This window comes from Amblyomma americanum, chromosome 10, assembly GCF_052857255.1.
Source record: "Amblyomma americanum isolate KBUSLIRL-KWMA chromosome 10, ASM5285725v1, whole genome shotgun sequence".
In the NCBI taxonomy this organism is placed as follows: Eukaryota; Metazoa; Arthropoda; class Arachnida; order Ixodida; family Ixodidae; genus Amblyomma; species Amblyomma americanum.
The window spans coordinates 8,866,899-8,886,450 of record NC_135506.1 but is presented as its reverse complement, the minus strand read 5'-3'; the positions used below and the strand labels follow the sequence as shown (position 1 = coordinate 8,886,450).

The following is a 19,552-nucleotide window of genomic DNA, read 5'->3' as shown; positions in this document are numbered from 1 at the left end:
AAGGGAGCACTACGAATAGCCTGGAGTGATTCAAACCGCGCGCGTCGGTGGGCTGGTAAGAGCTGTACGAGCGGCAACAGCCGACAAGAGCGCTGCGCACAGTAGCCGATGCGGCCGTCTAATGTCGGTGGCGCCATCTGTCGGTGAACGCTCGCAGTGCACCAAGGAAGTGACGTACGTCTTGCTCCTCTTTGTTTTCGTTTCTCGCTGTGGTTTTTCTCCTCCATTTATTTTCTCTCTACTACTCTCCGGAGTTTCTTTCAGTCTGCACCAGATGGCAGGACCGTCGTGTGCCGGCGGTGCTTTGCGCGCCGGGTAAAAACGGCGGGAAAGAATGAAGGGTGTTTGCACTTGGCGATTCACACCTCTTCTTTAATAAAGTTTACCTCTTCCTCCTTCATAATTACTTGCGTTTAACTATATTGGGTCGTGCGAAGAGAAATGGCCTGAAGTCGCGTGGTCTGACGATATATTACGCTACTGCATCGAAGTTATCTTGGTAATTTCAGTTTTCACTTTTCTGCAATTTTGCCAATTTTTTCAGATTACTTTGAAGCATTTTATTTATTTTATCCCTGGCTTTATGTTGTGGCTTGCCAGTTTAGTCAGCCATTTTTATTTATTCTGGTCTGACATTTTTTTTTATTCTTTTGCGCTGAAGCGTTATTGAGGAGAGAGGGAACGGACTTCGACTTCTTCGCCCTGCACCTCTTGCTATTTTCTGCAAGGAATCGCCTGCTTCAGATTACATGCGACGTGAAAGTCGCTCAGGCCACCACCTCCAGATGTTCAAAGCTTATGAGAACGAATTGCCACTTAAATGATATAGCTGTGTTGCTTAAGTTAGTCTTCCACATATAGTGCGAAAGCCTTACAAGACGCCCATTAACAGTAATTCGCGCAAGCTTTGCTTTTTCTTCTTTTTTTGAGGTTACAGGTCATGTAGAGATGAGATCAGCTATAAAGCCGAGTTACTGAACGCGAGAGAGGTATCGTATTAACAGTGCGCAATGCAACCCCTATTCGTGGAGTAGTGGCCGCACCGCAATTTTGCGTTGCCGTTCTGCGCCCGAAGGTGCGCTTATGTCCTGCTTGGCAGACAAAGCCGGAAGTAGCGTAGAAAACATTACGTCCCGCTGATCACCGCGGTAACACTGCTTCATCTTTTCCCGTTTTTTCTCTTGATTTTACGGCCGCGAGATGGCAGGACGATATGGAGCGACTCCGTATGATCATTATCATCATTGGATTTCACAGCGACCGCGTGGTGGCTTGATTGGGTTATGAATCCTTAGCTGTGTTCACACCACAGTGAGGTGGTGTGGATACCGGGGTGTAGGTGTTTATACACTCGTGCAGCGCCATTCCTCCAGCTCCTCCTGCGGTGGCGACTCTGGTCATCACCGCCGTTTCAGAAACGAGAGGGCGCTGGCGAGCTCCACTCTCACCAAAATGGCGCCGGCCTGAGTGTAAGAGATCGCGCTCTGCGTGCGGGCGCCGCGTCCGCGCCGCTGTCCCAGCGGCGAAGACCTCCTCTCTGCCCGACTCCCGTGTGTGCAGCAGAACCTGGGGCGAGCGCCCGCGGCGCGCGTCAGGTGTTCGGTTCGGTTTGCCGTCGTTGCGTGCATCGGCCGTCTTCCGTCGGCGCAATGTCGTCGGGACCGCCGCCGCCGTTCAAACAGAAGCAGCAACAGCAGCAGCGCCAGCAACAGCAGCAGCAACAACGAAAGCTGGCGCCGGGCGTGCCAGTGGCGGCGTCGACGTCGGAGCCCGCCTCGCCGACGTCCGAGCCTGCCTGCGCCTCTGCGTTCACCGCTGCTGCGCCGCGTTCGGGCACCGACACGGTGAACCTCTCTCCGCTGGCGAGTCCGCAGATATCGCACGAGCAACTCGTGTGCATGGCGTCTAACAGCAAGAACTGGCCCGGCCCGTCGCCGTTGCCGCACGGAAGCTACCGGCACCGGTGTCGCTTCGAGTGCGTGCACACCGGACAGTACGGCGTCGTCTACGTGCGGCCAAAGAACTGGAACCCAGGTACTTACCGCGCGCGCGCGTCATACTCTTTGGTCGGTGTTTCACAGCGTCAGCGATTGTTGTTACGTGGCCCATTAGTTGTCAGTGGGTCGACTTACCCTTTGATGGCGCACACTCGCACATCTCAATCTCCGAGCACATTTCCTTGACACATTCTTCCGGTTCCCTTCCTAGGTATAATGCTGATGCCGGAAGGGAAAGTCACGCCTCAGCTGTCTTGTGCATGCGCGTATGGTTCATGTTGTTTAACGCCTTGAATCTGCACTCAGGAGCTATGAGGGACATTGCAATGAAGGGCTGCGGTTTAATTTCGGCCACCTGTGCGGGCTTTATTAACGCGCACTGACGTCGGACAGCGCGCGGACCTCACTTGCGTTTCGCCTCCATGCCCCTCGAAACGATGCCGGGATTCGATCTTGCGACCTTGTGCTATTGGCAGCCGACGGTCGTAACCACGGAGCCTTCTACTGGCCAAGCGTATCTATAAACATTGGGCCAAACGGCTCGAATATGAGCCATCTGCAGTCACGTGATCCCTTTGGGTCAATGTGTCCACGTAGCGGATTAGGAGGGAGCCGACGTGTTGCGCCTCGCAACATGTAGGCTGCCTATAGGTTAGCAGACTATGGCGCCGCCTATCAGCCCTAGCTGTCAATTATCGGTGGCGCCCTGCATCATTTGTCTCGCTGTTAGGTCGCTGTGCTGAGTGGTGCTGAGCAGTTCGTCTGAAGGCTGCAGGTGGCGCGGCACTGTGCTGATCTCGGAGTATTGTCCCAATCATACCGCCGTATCAACACATGTGGGCCTCAACTGCGAGTTTCCCAGCTGCTACGGTCAAAGAGCTGTGCTCGTGCTTGAGAGTTTGATACATCTGTTATGTGTGTCCCTTCGCTTCGTCGCGGTGGGAGGGGCAAAAAGACCTAGAGTTCTTTTTAGGGCGCAGCTCTTATGCTCTTTATGTGTTCCGCGTCGTCGGCGTTACACGCTACCTGACAACTGTGGCAGGTAGTAGCAGGTCGAAACGCCACGGCGAGAGCGGAGGAATGGAGGCCGGTAGTCGAACTTGTCCCTTATTAAAATGGTCTGTAGGGAGTCTATGGACTTCTTATAAGCTCTATTGCCTTCCTGTCGATATTTCTTTTTGTCTATACATAGTCTATAGACATTCTATAGACAAAAATCTACTAAATGTTGTGGCCATAAATCTGTAGACTGTCTATAGGATTTGTATTCCCTATAGACTATTCTCTAGGATTTGTCTATAACCAGTTTATAGACTATGTAGACTGTCTAAAGAAATTTTAGTAAGAGGCATACACCAAGCATTTCCCAAACTTTATTTGAAAAGCGGACGACACACTGCTTGACCCTGCACAAATTTTTCACTCAGGCAGATTGGTTGCACCCCCCCCCCCCCTCTTTCCCAGTCCGGTCCCGCGATAACTGGAACGCAGAATTTAAACGGAAACCATAGTTTGGGCATTTCGCTCTCGGGATCCAACTAGTTTCAAAATTTTACTCCGTTATTATCAGATAAATTAATGGATGATAATAAATTCCCACTAATCTGTAGGTTAATTAGTCAATGGCCTAGCTCTAACAGAAAGAATAAGTACCTAAAGAAAGCTTCTTGCCCCTCTTTTTTTTCCCTTGTTCACTACTAAAAAGGGAAGTCGCTCGGAGGCCGTGTATCGATTTTGTTCCGTCAGTCTGTGGCAGTGGAGGGCGTCTTTCGCGGCGCGCAGTTTGACAGCGTCGGCTGTTCTCGGGGAGGGTGCTTCGGTCACGCCAGGGCGGTCACTATTTGCCCCTCTTGCTGAGGGCGCTCATCTTGGCTGTCGTGCGGCTCTGAAGGAGTTTACACGGTTACTCGTTAGGTTGGACACCGAGGACAAATTCAGGTTAACCCTGTGTATTGGTCGTATATGTGCACCTCGTTCTGTATTCACAGAGAGTTTAGGCTTGTTACTGAAAACGGTGCTTTCATTTTCATTAAAAGTGGGGGGGGGGGGGGGGGAAATGAAATGCAGGTTTCGCCGGGAACGGCCGCTTTCACAATTTGATTGATTGAACAGCTTTTATTGCCACCAGAAAAGACGTTTCTCCCCGCCCCCGGAGTTGCGCGTCCGCGGTTAGAGGCTGGCTGGCAGTCCTTGACTGGTAGCGGCCTCGTCCGCCAAATGTATGGTGGTGCGCTGGAGCTCTGGGCCCGGGCCTCTTAGCAGGGTCTCTCAGGCTTCACAAGCAATCTGTGATGACGTCAATACTGTTTTCCTTTGATATTTTTGCGAATCTCTGAGGCTGCAACACGCCAGTTACATCAAGGCGGGGATCATGGTGTCCTTTGTTTCCGTGAACTCGCGAGATTAGATCCAGTGAGGGGGGGGGGGGGGATGTTCCGATTTTAAAAATCCATTTTCTTAGCCAGTTAATGCGTCATTTGCTGCCGAGCCACCATCAACATAGCCACGAGGACGTTTAGAACCCTCCGTTACTGATGACAAAAATTGGAGTACGAATTTTGAAGGTACAAAAGGCTCTGCGTGTATATGTGCAAAGAGGCATATCTAAGACAGGCAACGCGTAAACACATTTTGATTCTACACCTCGCGCGATCCAGTTGGACCGACCGACTTTCGCACCTAATCGCGAGCGGCGCGTCATCGTGCGACGCTTGGAACAGGGCTCAGAAATGTGGCGACGCTTGCACGTTATTGTGGCGTGTCCGTAGAGTGATGTGACGTAAGGTGGCGCTGCTTGTGGCACCTGTCTGTCCCGGGCAGCCCTCTGTTCTTGCGCGTTCAGCAAGCAGTGCGAACAATTGGGACTTTCAAGTACGCGTTCGCGCTACTGTGTTGTGATTCTGCGCTGCGACGCGCCAGTACCCTCTCCTCCTTTTCCTCCTCCCTCTATACCATCTGTAAACGGCAGTGATGGCGGCCGCGTCGATGCCGGTGGACTGGATCGTGCTTATACAGTTTCCTGGAGCCACTATAGCTATACCTGCGGGATTCGGTCCACCTCTGGCTCTTGGTCGGAATCGGGGTGCTGGTATTCACTTGTGTATAGCGGGGATAGTTGGTGCGAATTCGATTACTTAGTGGCAATCCTCGGGCCTTTTGCAAGCTGCGTCTTTTGCCTGGAGTCCCTTTAAATAATTCTTCCTTCATGCGAGGTGCCGTTGTTGGAGCTGGTTTTGTATCAAAAAGTTGGTTGAAGATCGGTCCACTGACCTTCATCCCACCTCCTCTTTAACCGTTGTGTTCTTTTTTGGTTTTCTTTGTTTCTTGAGGGGGGGGGGGGGGGGGCGTTTTGACTTTTTGTTCATATTTTAGCTTTAGTTCTTCCTTCATTAAAAACATTATACTCGCCAGCTCTCTTTCGCTCTTTAAGCGTTCGCTGTTTGAATATTTTCATCCGATGGACTCGCGGTCTAGTCGGTGGCGTGCCGGCGAGAGGTTTGCCGTTCGATTGACCCAGTCTGCCATTTACGCGTTTAGTACCGTGATTCATTACCGAACCCTCACAAAAATTTCTTTAGACAGTCTATAGACTGTGCACAGACTTTTTCCCAAAAGTCTATAGACCATAGACGAACCCTATAGAACAATCTGCAGGCAATACAAATCCTATGGACAGTCTGTAGACAATCTATAGATTCATGGCCATACACTTTTAGAAAACTTTTGTCTACAGAAGGTCTATATACTATGGATAGACAAAAATAAATATCTATAGAAAGGCAATCGAGTGTATCAGAAGTTTATAGACCATTGTCTATAATTAAATTTCCACTGGCGGACCGCGTTTCGGCGAGAACCCAAGGGGGAAGGCTGGGACATGTTCCTTGCAACCTTATTAACTCCACTTCCCTTAAAAAATTTTGTTTAGACAGTTTATAGACTGTCCGTAGACTTCTGTCTATAGTGTCTATAGACTGTCTATAGACGAACCCTGGAGAACAGTCTGTAGGCAATACAAATCGTATCTATAGACAATCTATAGATTTATGGCCGTACACTTTTAGTAGACTTGTCCATAGGCAGTCTATAGACTGTGAGTAAACAATATATATATATATATATATATATATATATATATATATATATATATATATGTGTGTGTGTGTGTGTGTGTGTGTGTGTGTGTGTGTGTGTGTGTGTGTGTGTGTGTGTGTGTGTGTGTGTGTGTGTGTGTGTGTGTGTGTGTGTGTGTGTGTGTGTGTGTGTGTGTGTGTGTGTGTGTGTGAAGGCAATAGAGTGTATAAAAAGTCTATAGACCATTTTTATAAGGGTTACGAGCATTCGGTGTCGAAAACTCCCCCAATATTTTTGACTCCACTCAGGGTGAAAAGTAAAAGCGTTTGCCGAGCAATTACTGATAAATCGATGATAAAACAGTATAAAACTCTGGGGCGAAGACGTAAAAGGCGCGGAAGAAAACGGCCGCTGGTTTCAGTCACGAGGCTTGGGTGGAAATATTTGTAAAAGGCGCGGAAGAAAACAGCGGCTGGTTTCAGTCACGAGGCTTGGGTGGAAATATTCGCTCTCGCACGCGCCGACGCTCACAACGAAGACGGATCCCGCGGCATCGTTAGCGGCTGCCGCGTTTGTATCGCGTATGTAGCCTCGCGTGTCGCGCTTTGCCTCGTGGCTGTTTACGGGGGTTTAAACCCTCGCCAATGCTCGCCATCGTTCATCCCTAATCCCAGCTCTGGACTCGTTCGCGGCGGCCGCGTGTAGCGGCACGGAGGGGCGTTTTCGCGACATGTGTAAACCCGGCTTAACTTGACGTGACGCGAAATTGAATTCAGGGACAGAAGGGCGGGACTGGGTGGCGACAGGGAAAGAAAAAAAACGGGGGGGGGGGGGGGGTAGATAATTACGGTATTCACCAGCCTTCATGTTTGATTCTTTTTTTCGTCCCCTTTGGTTGGCGTTTCTTTCCGGGATTGAAAGCGAAAGAACAAAACAAAGAGAATGAGAACATGCAAGTGTGTAAAGAAAGGAGGTGCGCACAGATTGCATGTCCCGCGGCGCCGCTTCGCAGAGTCTCGTATTGGTCCGCTGCGAGCGAGGCAAACAAGTTGGCCCTGTAGTTTCAGTTAGGAAGGCAATATACGTGTGTGTGTGTGTGTGCGTGGCCCGCTGGGAGTAAACAGGGAGAAAAGAATTGTGCTGCCACGGGCATGTGACGCTGCTGCTGCTGCTGTTTCGCAAGGTTTGAGCCTCTGTGGCGTTCCTTTTTTTTTTCCCCCTAGTTTTTTTCCAATGAATTTCTTGTCCTCGCATTTTGTTTGCTATTCTGTCGTGTGACCTGTCATGCGATGGAAATCTGTTTTGCAGCGGTGTATAAAGCTTGAAATCGTGGAAATTGTCGCTCCGAACAAATATCTGAGTAGGCGGACGCCGCGGGAGGTTGCGTGTGTGAAGACGTATGTAGTGACGTATGTAATGTATGTGATACCTCTCAACGAGGGAGTAATAATAATAATAATTGGTTTTGGGGGGAAAGGAAATGGCGCAGTATCTGTCTCATATATCGTTGGACACCTGAACCGCGCCGTAAGGGTAGGGATAAAGGAGGGAGTGAAAGAAGAAAGGAAGAAGAGGTACCGTAGTGGAGGGCTCCGGAATAATTTCGACCACCTGGGCATCTTTAACGTGCACTGACATCGCACAGCACACGGGCGCCTTAGCGTTTTTCCTCCATAAAAACGCAGCCGCCGCGGTCGGGTTCGAACCCGGGAACTCCGGATCAGTAGTCGAGCGCCCTAACCACTGAGCCACCGCGGCGGGGGTCTCAACGAGGGAGGAAAATTGAAATTTAAATTGGTTTTTGGGGAAAGGAAATGGCACAGTATATTCTGTCTCACATATCGGCGGACACCTGAACCGCGCTGTAAGAGAAGGCATTAAAGAGGGGCCGAGAGAAGAAAGAAAGAGGTGCTGTAGTGGAGGCCTGCCCGATCGCAATTGCGCATTCGAAATATCTAAGAAGCGCCAACAGAGACAGTACGTAAGAAGTGACACGGACAAGCGCTTACTGCAACTTTTTGCCTTCGGGATGTTCACAGGTGAATTCCAATCCATGTCCGTGTCACTTCTTACGTATTGTCTCTGTTGGCGCTTCTTTTCTTAGTAACATGGACCAACTAGCCCAGCAAAAAGTTCTACTCGAAATATCTTGTAATTCTCCCTCCCCCCGCCTCTCTCTCTCTCTGTTCAGTGATTAGCACTTTTCTGGTGCATGTCCCTGCATAGACTTTATGAATGGTGTATCACCGAGGTTGTTACTAGTACTTTATAACTGCTTTCTTGACTTGAAAGAAGGTTGCTTTCTTCGCCATAGTATTGTCACCAGTGGCGGACTTCGGAAAACAGGTGTGGTTGGACGTGTTAACTAGCAAGTTGGCTAACCGAAATTGATGGTTAGCTTATCATGGTTTTGGTTAGGCACCTCAATGTAATCACAAATTTCAGGTCCCCATTACTAATAGTCATTTTTTGGGGGGTTTTCGAGATTGCGGTTCTCTCGTATCGTTTCATCCTACCATATGCAGTGCTCGTCGAACGGCATTTGCCTCGCGTTGCACCTCTCCTATGCCAGAGACTGGCGCGGTTGCTCGTCCTGGGGGGCACGACTCAGTGATGCTTCCTGGGTATTTTCCAGTGCACTGAATGCGCGCCTCTCCGGGGTTGCCACTCTTGTTCCACGGACCCGTCGCCTTGCATGCGGATGGAGACACTTGTTGTTTAATCGGGTGGAAATGCGTGCATTGGCTGCTTTGAATGCTGTGGGATGTCCCGAGTTAGCAGTTGTCGCTGGGAACGTAGCCCGTTTTACAGAGGTGGTGTGGTGGTGAGTCGTCAAAGCTGGTTATTTTTGCCGACGCGTATCGGTCTGACAATTTAAAAACCGCATCGCTTGTCAACGCCGCATGGCTACGCGCCTGTGCACTTCGAACCGTTGTTCACCCCTGACACTACTATATAGTACAAGTAATCGATGGATGCACAGCGCCGTATTCCGACGGCGCTGCTATTAGCCGTCGGTGATATCCTACGCCCGTGTTCCACGCATGCACAAACTAACCACAGCTTGTATCATCCCCAGACCAAGGACCTTATTGAACGTCTCAACCGAAGTCCGACCGATATGCTCTCTTACTACGTCGTAAGCCATCACAAAGATTGCAACGTTTCTCTGCCCCATGCAGTGTTCGCCTGTAATTCTTCCCTCCACGAACACCGCCGGATGTTCCTCGTATAACATCATTTGTTCTGCCGGTGCCCTACATTGGGCTCTGAAGAACTCCTTCTTTTTTTTTTTTTTTGAAGCGATGTTTATTGCCTGAGGGCATAAAAACTATGAAGTGAGAGATGAGTAAGATGCTTAAATAAATGAAAAAAGGTGGGCTGATTTGACGAAATCAAGAAGTGAACGATGTGGACCCTGTTTCCAGACAATATAGGAATCCGGTAGTCCGGTGAGAGTCCCACTGCCGCCAGGTGCCGAATTCTCGTCGGCTTCAGCGCCAGGCAGTCCCACAACAGGTGGCGGATATCCGCCTCACAGTCTCTGATCTTTCACACTGGACACCCCGGGCGGGATAAATGTGGCCGCTTGCGTGTCACAGCTGGAGTTAGGGCAACCCCGACCCGTATCCTCCGAAGCGCAACCTCCTCTGCACGGGTTAGACCACGGGGGAGGGTTACCTCACACAAAAACCTTTCAGTGGCCCTTACCGCGTTGGTATTCCCAGTGATCGATGGGACAGATGGAATTGCCCAGCTGTATTCCCCGATGTTGACCGCCGGCCCCCGTGTCTGCCGTCATTCACGTTGGCAGGCTCAATCCGTACCCCTCACCTGATCCGTTCCCAGCTTAACGCCGGCATGTTACTGCAAAACTTAATTCACATATTTTTTTTCTCCGTTAACACACCTTTCAGGGCATGCGGTGTCCCTTAGGTTAATTTCTTCGATTCTTGATGTTCACAGCGCAGTGCAAACATTTAGAGCTGGCTCGCTGGTCGCTGTACTTTGTAAGGTTTGTAAAAAATGCCTGCCGTTGCCTTTGCGAGAGAGAGAGAGAGAGAGGGGGGGGGGGCGTTGTCGACAAAATCTGTTTTCTTGCCGTTGCCCTTAGCTGCTTTGCTGCGCCTGTTCCAGATGCCCCTCTGTATATATATATACTTCCCCATTTTGTGAATATACATTCGTTTTAAATTTGTGCAAATGATGCGTGACCTTCATTTCTTCGTTCCACCCCGCTCTCCATTTTCCTTGAAAAACACTCCTGACGCGCGGTACAGGCGATGGCGGTGCGAAGGCCCGACGTATGGACATACGTTATAGCCATTGACGTTCTAGATGCTTCGGGTCTCCCCTTACGTCACAAGCTGTCGGGTGGCACGGTGGGTCGACACTCGGGAGTGAGCGTTCTCCGTCAGATACGGTCTGCGAATTACGTCATTCGTTTTTCTCCCCATCGAGGCTTGGGGCTCGCGCGGGGCTGCGAAGTGATGTGCGAAATAAATGTTGGAACGTCCCGTTTCCCATTTCCAGTCTGCTTGTCATCTTTCATGTCATCCTCCGCAATCTGTCTCTGATTTTTTCTTTATTTTTTTTTACTGTGTTTCTACACCTGTTGCCGTATAGCCCACCTGCGCAGACGCTCTTTCCGTGTGGCGACCGGTCAAGTTCGTAAGCGTATTCCACTGCCGCGGTGTTGTTTTGCCATGGGCGGTTCATTAATCTCGTTCTTTTTTCCCCCTCTTTGCTTCCCCTGAACCACTGCGCGGTAATTAATTAGTCACCCCTGCAATGTAATTAATTAGTCTCCGCCGCTGGTCGTCTTGGGTTTCCTTGGCTCGCCTGCTGAGGCAGGCGTTTATCAATCCTCTCATTGCTTGCTGCTTTCTTTGAAGTTTTTGCAAGCACCGTCTTCGACCAACCGCAGGTTCATTTTTTGTGTGTGCCTGTATGTGTGTCTGTGCTGGTGTGTTTCTGTGCGCGTTTGCCGGCGTTCTTATTTGCGCACCAGTGTGTTTGTGCGTGTGTGCCAGAGTGTGTTTGTGCGCGCGTGCGTGTGTGTGTGTGTGTGAGGGTGGGGGTTGCGCTGTATGTGCTTGCTCCTTCTCCTCGTTCATTAGAGTGGCTCGAATGCCGGGCCGGTAGCCGTCAGTTCCTCGTCGTTCACTGTTGCCTTATGTGCGCGCCTTCGGTGCATTCCGCGGCGGCATCCAGCGCATATATCCACGCATACAGTCCGCTTCGCTCGGTTTCCCTCCGAGTTTCTCTCGGGGGAAGGGGGGGGGGGGGGGGGGGGGGCGCTTCTTTGGAGGGCCTCCAAGAATAATCTCGACACGTTCGACAGACCCTGTTCTGCTGGCTCCGCAAATACCTTCGCCCAGGAGCGAAATAACCGCGTGCAGAAACATCGCCTCAGTACCGCGTTTGCCGGGCTATAACTAGTCTGTTTTCCTTGAGCAGTTGCTGGTTTGCTTGACTCGGGGTGCCACATTTACGCGTGCCAGTTTACACTGAAAACATTTTGAAGCACTGGTGGTCACTTCGCAGAGTTCGCGGCTTTATTTCCATTGCACAGTGTGCCCTAACCGAAAACGACGTGGACGTCACCCCTCCGTTATGACGTCGCCGTGTTCTGAGCCATGACTGCATTCCGGGGTTTGGGGTCCGTGCTCCTGGGCGTAGGCTGTCTCGAGGTAGGGGCCTGTAAGGACGGTTGAGCTGCCACGCTCATGTTTCGCCGGTTAATGTCGAGTAGTTAATTGCTTCTTGCTTCTTCCGTAATCAGTGATAGTTGTGCAAAGTGGATGGAGTAGTGGCAGAGGGGGGGGGGGGGAGGAGGGATGTCATTACCGAGCTGAACTGAATGCAGTTCTACGCGTACAGACCACAGTTCGTCCCTCCGCTCACTGTGATGTGCGTCACTACACGGCGTGGTCTCCAGCATTGTCAGATCCACCGGCGGTGGTTTTTTACCACACTGACATGTTGACGCTTGGTTTTGCTTCGCTTTTTTTTTCTTCAGAGAGGAAAAAGCAAACAATATACGAGCTTTTCAAAGGCTGAAGCGAGATGACGGGCCGCCTGCAAGCGATAATTCTTCTGTGGAAAAAGCAAGATCGATCTCTGTTTCGTCTCTTCTATTTATTTTTACGCGCTCAGAGATATTGCTTTGCACAGTGCGGAGCATGCTCTCTCTTCCCTCCCCCTCCCCCCCTTTTTTATCAACTGCCCTTTCCTAAAGGCGTCCCCAAATCCGCTTTTGTTTTCGGCTCTCTCCTTTCCACGGTGGACTTAAGGCGACCGGCCGCCTAAACGAGGAATTATATAAACTAAGGAAAAAGCATCACATTCCACCTCAGCTTGCTCCATAGGAGAAAATGCAATTGGTTTTGTCCCCGGTGTTTTTACGTTTCTGAAAAAAATCAAAGCTCCTATAAGCTGTTTGTCACATATATATATATATATATATATATATATATATATATATATATATATATATATATATATATATATATATATATATATATATATATATATATATATATATATATATATATATATATATATATAAATTATTTCGTGCTGTTCACAAAGCACACCTTGTGTTTGGCGCATAATGATAGCCCTATAGTCGCCTGTGTGCCGTTCAATCGCATTCAATCACAATCATGGACAAACTGCGTTGGCCGCCATTTCTTAAGCTGAAGTTATCCATCGTGCAAATGCGGACTCCCCTTCCATCTCTTTAAACAGTTGTCCATAAATCCACCCCTGTCTCCTTTCGGAGCGGGTCTCGGCCTGCGCTTTAGTCGGCTCTCGTCAAAACACTCGCCGAGGCGAAGCGCATTTCGCCGTCGTACACTTTCGCTCGAGTCGAATAAACCCAGCCGAGCGCACAATGTTCTATAGCTTGAAGCCTGAGAATGGCCAGTCCACGCGCTCGATGCGTTACGGGCTTAATGTCTGCCCTCGCGGCCTCATGTCGCCGGCGCACTGCGTGGTGCAGTGGCGTAAACTGCGTAAACAACCGGTGCTCGGGCGATAATCTGAGAGCTGCTCTTCGCCGCCAGTCTCGCGGTCGATCGGCTTGCGGCGACAGGGTGACCCAGTTCGTCCTTCCTCCGTCTTTGTCGGCCGTCTCCGCTGAGTCGTTGCTTGGGGGGGGGTTGTGTGCAAACGGAGTGGCGGTGCGTCGCTGTCAACCGTGGCACTGTACGCTGTGCTGCGAAGGGAATTCTCTCGTCCATTATACTAATGTGCTTGGGAGGATATCCCCCGAGGTGGAGTAAATTTACCTTACGAGGGTAGATTATTCATTGGCGCTCACCCACATGCACTCTTATATACGGCTACAAATGAAAGCCGTACTAGCTTTCTCGGAAACAGTGACTTGAACAGTGTGTGGTCCCAGGGTCCATGTCGCGGGTCGATGGCATAAGCGAGCTTCCAAACTTATTGTACTAGCTTTGAGTGTTCGTTCAGGTGCAGCATATTCGAGTTCCTCGTGTCTGTTCTCATTTGATGCGTTGAACCTGCTCAGCTATTTCTCTAGTTATAAGGCGTCGCTGATCGCCCAACACCGTGCAGGGTGTCGTTGTCGTGCGCATATTTTAATGACGTCACTGCTTCCTCCCATCTTCTGAAGCGCCGTCGCACATCTTCGTACGCCAGTGGTTACGCTGTCTACCTGAAAGGGAAATATAAGAGCAGCCGTTACGATGTAAACGTCAACTATGACGGTTGACCCACGTCAGTGGTCGCAACATGCGTGTGGGGGTATTTCCATATTTCCCTGGAGGTGCATTAACATGAGGAAAATCTGAAACTCCGCTGCGGATTCCTCATGCGTAAGTCCGCCTGCTGTACTGTTGTTGAGCATTGAATACGTGTGGTTCTCGATATGCTGCCTGCAGTATTCCACTGTCCAGCCCCTTATAATGCACTTAGGGGCGAAGTGGACGTGAACTAAAACCGCGTATTTTGAAGTTCGTTACAAGCGGATCGCATCTCGGGTCTGCATGCATCGACTGTTTTCAGACTTAACCTTTCTGTGCTCGTGAATCACCTCTTGGTTTAATCACACACACACACCGAGCTGGACTTGCTGGACTCGGGAGAGTCTTAAGCTTAGTGGGCTGTGTTTTTACCTTTCTTTTTCTCTTCCTGCCTCTGGTATCTGTAATTGCATGCGAAGCGTCACCTACTTTCTAACAAGATGATGGCGGGCCTGATTGACGCTTGCAAAGAAAGTGCCCACCACATCGCCTTCAGCGTCGTTTGTGCTTAGTTCTGTAACAACAGAGGAAAAACAACAACGCGGTGGTACGTAGCCTCTGGTGAATGTGCTGGTGATGCCACATCCTCGCCAGTGTCTGGAGGTGACCCACAGCCCGGCGATGTTTGTCCCGTTCCTAGCCGGCGTGTAATTACACCGGCGCCGGCGGCCGCACAAAAGGACGGCGGCATATCCGGCCGGCCTACGACACGTTCGAGGTCTCGTTGTGCCTGCCAGCGTTACTGGGAGTCGGCCGCCGAAGATCAAGAGCTGCATGACTCCTAGGTCTCCTTAATCCCGTCTGGGCTGTTTATATTTTCCCCCAACTACTATAGAGTTCACCGTTCCAGAAGCGATGTCTTCGGCGTCAGCCGACAGTGAGCCGAATAGACGGGAAAGCAGCCGCTGCCGTTGAAGGGATTAAACCATGCAGGGCGGGTGGCGTTATGCAGTGCGTCAGTCACCGCATAGTGCACACTTTTAGTTGGGCGTACGCAGCGACTCTGCGGGCAACGACTGCGCACGCGCAGATCGCTATGTATCTCGCAGCGTCTTACGGGCGTACGCAACGGGCACGTTACGGGATGCGTTGACAAGACGGCGGCGCCCTGTTCGCCCGCTTCGGAATAAATACATGTCGCCGCTGGATTCTCCGACGCAATAGCTCGCTCAAATGGTAGCGGTTCGCTTTTATTTTGCCTACTTTCGCCCACACGTAGCGGTATAAACGATATCTAGCCCCTGTTTTTCAGATAATTTGGCAATTTTTAAGCTTTTAAGCCTAACTAAATGCTGTGTGTTTTCCTCGTAGCAACGACACCTGGCGAAACAGTTTTCTAGGTTTTAGTCAGTTCTTGCGTTTCCTTCGGTATGCATAGTTTTTCTTGGAACAAAAAAAAAGGCTCGCAATGCACTCACCCTAGTTATCGGCAATCACGGATGAAAGATTCTTCAACCGAGCGTTGATGTGCTTTGACATCTTGCCACTAGATGGCGCTACCGTTTACGCGCGCCCATGAGGGCCGCTACGGCACGGGCAACTAAAAGTGTCGTTTTTACACTATTTACAGCGTGCGCAACGCAGTAAGCGATCCGTACGCAAGCTTACTGCGTAAGCCCAACTAAATGTGTCTAGTGAACTAGTCACCGTGTGGCACGCACCGTGTGGCACCACTCTCCTCCTCCCGTGGCTCCCATCCTCTTTTTCTTCCCTCTCCATCTCCCCCCCTCCCCCCCACAAGTGTAGAGAAGTATTTCTCTCCAGTTTTTCCAACCGCCGCCGCCCGTCGACTTGTACCTTCTTGTCTTCTTTATACCACTTTCCCTCTCCCTACCCTCTTATGAAAGTTGGGAGAGAGATTTCCCTCTCCATTTTCCACTTCCGCTGGGAGCCGAGGCTTCAGGCGAACCGACCCTCACCGCTCGTCCGATGCAGGAGGCCGCTGACGGACGGACAGACTTTTCCGACATTGGGGTTCTAATGCTAACGCATGAAGATGCCGTGAAAACGGCTTGTGGTATTGGTCGGCGCCGTTGGATTGATGTCTCGTTGACGGTGGTGACTGGCCACCTCTCCGAGTGGCAGCCGATCGGAGAACGTATTTCACATCTGGCCCACGATTAAGCCGGCTGCATAAATTTCGGCAGCACTGCTGATGCCGCGTGGTTTTCAGTGGCGAAAAGCACGACCGATTTTGTCTCCGGGCATGTACGAAGGAGTAACCCGCCCTTTTCACATGATCGCTCTGTGCATCTCTTCTTCTCCAGCTCCACTGGTTGAAAATTGCCAGCTCCTACTGCGCATGCGCAGTTTATGTTAGTGGCAGGCGCATGCGACAGATGGCGGCAGCTGTCAAGCGCACACACACACACACACACACACACACACACACACACGCGCGCGCGCGCACACTTGCCGCTTCGGTGGCGCAGCTAGCTCTTCGCGGAACCAGATCGCGCGTGCGTCTCCCACGTGTGTTAATTTCAACTCGCAGCGGATGAATTTTCGCCACTCCCCAGAGGGCGCCACTTGCGAAAAAAAGCGAATCATGCTCATTAAATTATACACCCAAGCGCAGCCACGCGGCTACAAACTCGCGTCATGTTTGTAAACAAAGGTGGCGCTGCGGTCGGCAGCGACGCGGGTTGTAGGCAAAACGCAGCACCCCTACACTGCGCCAAGCGACGCTGCCTTCAAAACCAACTCGCGTATGCGAATATTTCAAAGCGTGCGCGTCGCTTGTGTTTGGAAAAATTTTTGTTGGTGCTCGGAGAGTGGTTCTGCACTTTTTCAGCCTGTTTGCCAGACGCAATTAGTAGGCGGAGCGCTGCATCGGGTGCTTCTCCGCTCCTAGTTGGCGACAAGTAACAGCGCAGCGCTACGGAGGAACTAATCGTCCACAGTTCTCAACTCATGGGCCGATGAAGCATACTCGATTGTTAGTGCAAGACAGGACGACGTGATGCACGACGCGAATCAGCTTTCTCACACGACGAACCTTGTAATGTGCTTCACATGTACACCGAGCCGCTTCACTCCGGAGATCTTGGAAATTAATGAACACTATATCTTCTTTGAATACAGCAAATGCGATCCGAGAGCTCCACTACCGCATGCATAGACGTTTTCTTCGAGCTCCAAACGAAATTTACACTCACTCTGCTAAGCTATAAAATTTTCCGTCTTATTTTATATTTTTTTCATGTGTGCGCATTCTGCTTGATCGGAGTGGCTTTTAGCGTGAAGTCTGCTGTGTTCGCCAGGTTCCGATCGACCTACAATGTGAAAATTCAAATAGCTTGGGAAATAACACTGCGCGACTTTGTCGAGATCCTAGCGTCGTTGGACCGGCATTGAAACGACACACTTGTTGAAATTCGTGAAGATTAAAACAGAGAAAAAGCCGTCGTACGTGCTACTGCCCGAGTCCGATGCTTCTTCAAACGCAGCACGGTGTGAAGGCGACTGGCGGCAACTTTTTGTCTTTTTTTTTTTTTTGCCCGCGAAGGGATGCTCGGGACGTGTTCCTGGTGATAACCATCTGAAAACGGCCCCTTGTCTTCAACTTACGACCCTAAGCACAGGGGATATCGCGCCTAAACTTGTACTGAGAGCAACATCAACGATGCGAAGTCAGAGACACGAACCAACTTATTAGATTTGAATGCAGAAGCGCAATATAATAACCCAAGGGGTGAAACGAGCTCGGCGTAATAGCCCACGAGCTCGGTGGTAATAGCCGCAAAGCCGATCCGTCGTCGAACTTGTCTAGCTCCTCGGCGCCTGCCCGTAGCTTTCGCGCCTATCTGCAATAAACTTCTGGAAGCTTGTGCCGCTTCCTTTCTTCTGCATTGCGGCTCAACCAACCGCACCACAATTTGTCGGCACGCCGTGAATTGTGCCAGAAACCACGCAAGCGTGGCGCACCCAATGCGGAAGGTCCCGGTTTTTGCCCACACAACGAAAGTCACTGCTGACGCCAGCGCCGCCGCATCTCTTTGACGTCACGGCCTGACGCTTGTCTATATACTCCATCTACTCCGCATTGGGGGATTCCCCTAAGCAGTGGACCATGCAGGAAGGAGGAGTATGAGAAGAAAAAAAAACTTGCATGTATGACGAGCGCCGTGTGTGCAGTCCTCATTCCGGGATCCCTTGTAGAGTTTGCTACTGTCTTCGCCCGTTCTATCAGCTGTAGCTGCCGGTCGGGGTCAGAGCTGTACAGGTCTCTCTCGCACTGTTCGTTAGTATATAGGATGGGGGTAGCTCTGCTAGCCCTATTGCGTTTGCAGGCCCATACCATGTGGTATGTAATGCCCTTATGTAATGTAATGCCCTTATGTAATGCCCTAAACCAAGGGCCTTTAAGGGTAAATAAATGATGATGATGATGATGATGTATACAGTGTACAGGATTCTCCACAGGAATGGGGGGGGGGGGGGCAGTGTAGCGTGTATAGTGTTGGAAAGATCGCACGTAGTCTAGTGGGTTTAGGGAAAGTTTTAATCCGTAGTTGCCTGAATATTGCTTTGTCTTCCTTCGTAAGTGATTTGTGGCCCGCCGGAGAGGTTTGCCGGGAGAGTCTGCAGTGTTATGTAAGGTCTCTGTGAACCTGACCAGCGGTTGGTTGATCCGCTGCTGGTGCTCCCGTGGAGCCCGGTCTGCTAATTCTCGGGCGCTCTTGTGAGCATCGATGTTTCCGCGGATAGTGGAGTGTGCAAACGAGTGGGAGAACCTTTATTGGAGGTCAGGCATACTAAGGGCCCCGTGAAAGTGAGCACTCGCTCCGCCAGGACCCGTTAATCTACCTAGTACGAATGTAGGCGAACACTCCAGATGGGAGCGGGAGGGTTTATTTTGCTTACCGGAAGAAAGTAATTCAGTGGTCATTTATATATGCGACAATTTGAAAAAACAAGAGAAAAGGCAGCGTACTACAGGTGGGAACCAAACCCGCGACTTCCACGTGTCATATGTGGTGTTCTTATACCGAACCGAGCGTCGCTTTGAGCCAGCATCGTGGTCCGCAAGCGGGAGATTCTTATAGCGGCTAAAGCACCGCGGCTCGGGTTGCTAAGTATATCCGGGCCACCTGTAGCAACGAGTTATACTCTTCGATTCGAGCTTTGCAGACCCCCCTTCCTTTTTTTTTTCTTTCACTCCTGTATAAAGTATATATGCGGCTCAAATGATATCAGTGCCAGAGTTTGGGGCTGCGAAACGCAGCTGCTTCAGTGCAGACTGGAAAAAAGAACAAATAATAATGGAATTAAGTTTACTAAAGAATAGGCTTTTGTTCGTACCTGCGCTTGCACCCGTGAGCTATAATGTCGCTGGCGTACATTAATTCATTTTATCGCCTCGGCGCATGCGCCGTGTATGGCTTGCTCGGTCTGTCGCTGCGTGTTTTGCGCCGAGGTGGTTTAACTGGTTTCCGCGACGACAGAGGCTGTCTGTCCCTAACGCTGGCCGAAGGCTGCGTGTCCGTCAGACCGGAAATTTGATGCGGACCTGTAGAAGTAGCTCAACTAATTGTGTTACAGCGAGTTAAATTTGAAACTAAATATGACAAGCGCGTTAAGCACAGCACGGGGCGAGTGTAAATAAACCAAATGTCATTTTTGGACAATTGAAAATTGGTTTTTGGGGGAAAGGAAGTGGCGCAGTAAAGGCGGAACCGCATGGCGCGATTGACGCGCGGATGG

The 19,552-nt window shown here is 50.6% G+C and overlaps 1 protein-coding gene across 15 annotated transcripts in view; it reads left to right on the top strand.

Annotated features, from left to right (window-relative positions):
- Nucleotides 1-19,552, top strand: part of Pfrx (6-phosphofructo-2-kinase/fructose-2,6-biphosphatase) — a 121,239-nt gene that overhangs the window by 51,060 nt on the left and 50,627 nt on the right. For 4 of the 15 annotated variants that reach the window (XR_013309028.1, XM_077639324.1, XM_077639322.1 and 1 more), the window contains exon 1: nt 1,440-2,034. The exons of 10 other annotated variants lie outside the window; for them this stretch is intronic. Coding sequence is in view for 4 of the 5 variants with exons in the window: in XM_077639324.1 (XP_077495450.1) it covers nt 1,650-2,034 (385 nt within the window). In the remaining variant the exon portion in view is untranslated. Of the gene's footprint in view, nt 1-1,094; nt 2,035-19,552 lie in introns of those variants that run through there. One more of the 15 variants, XM_077639325.1, reaches the window with a different exon arrangement.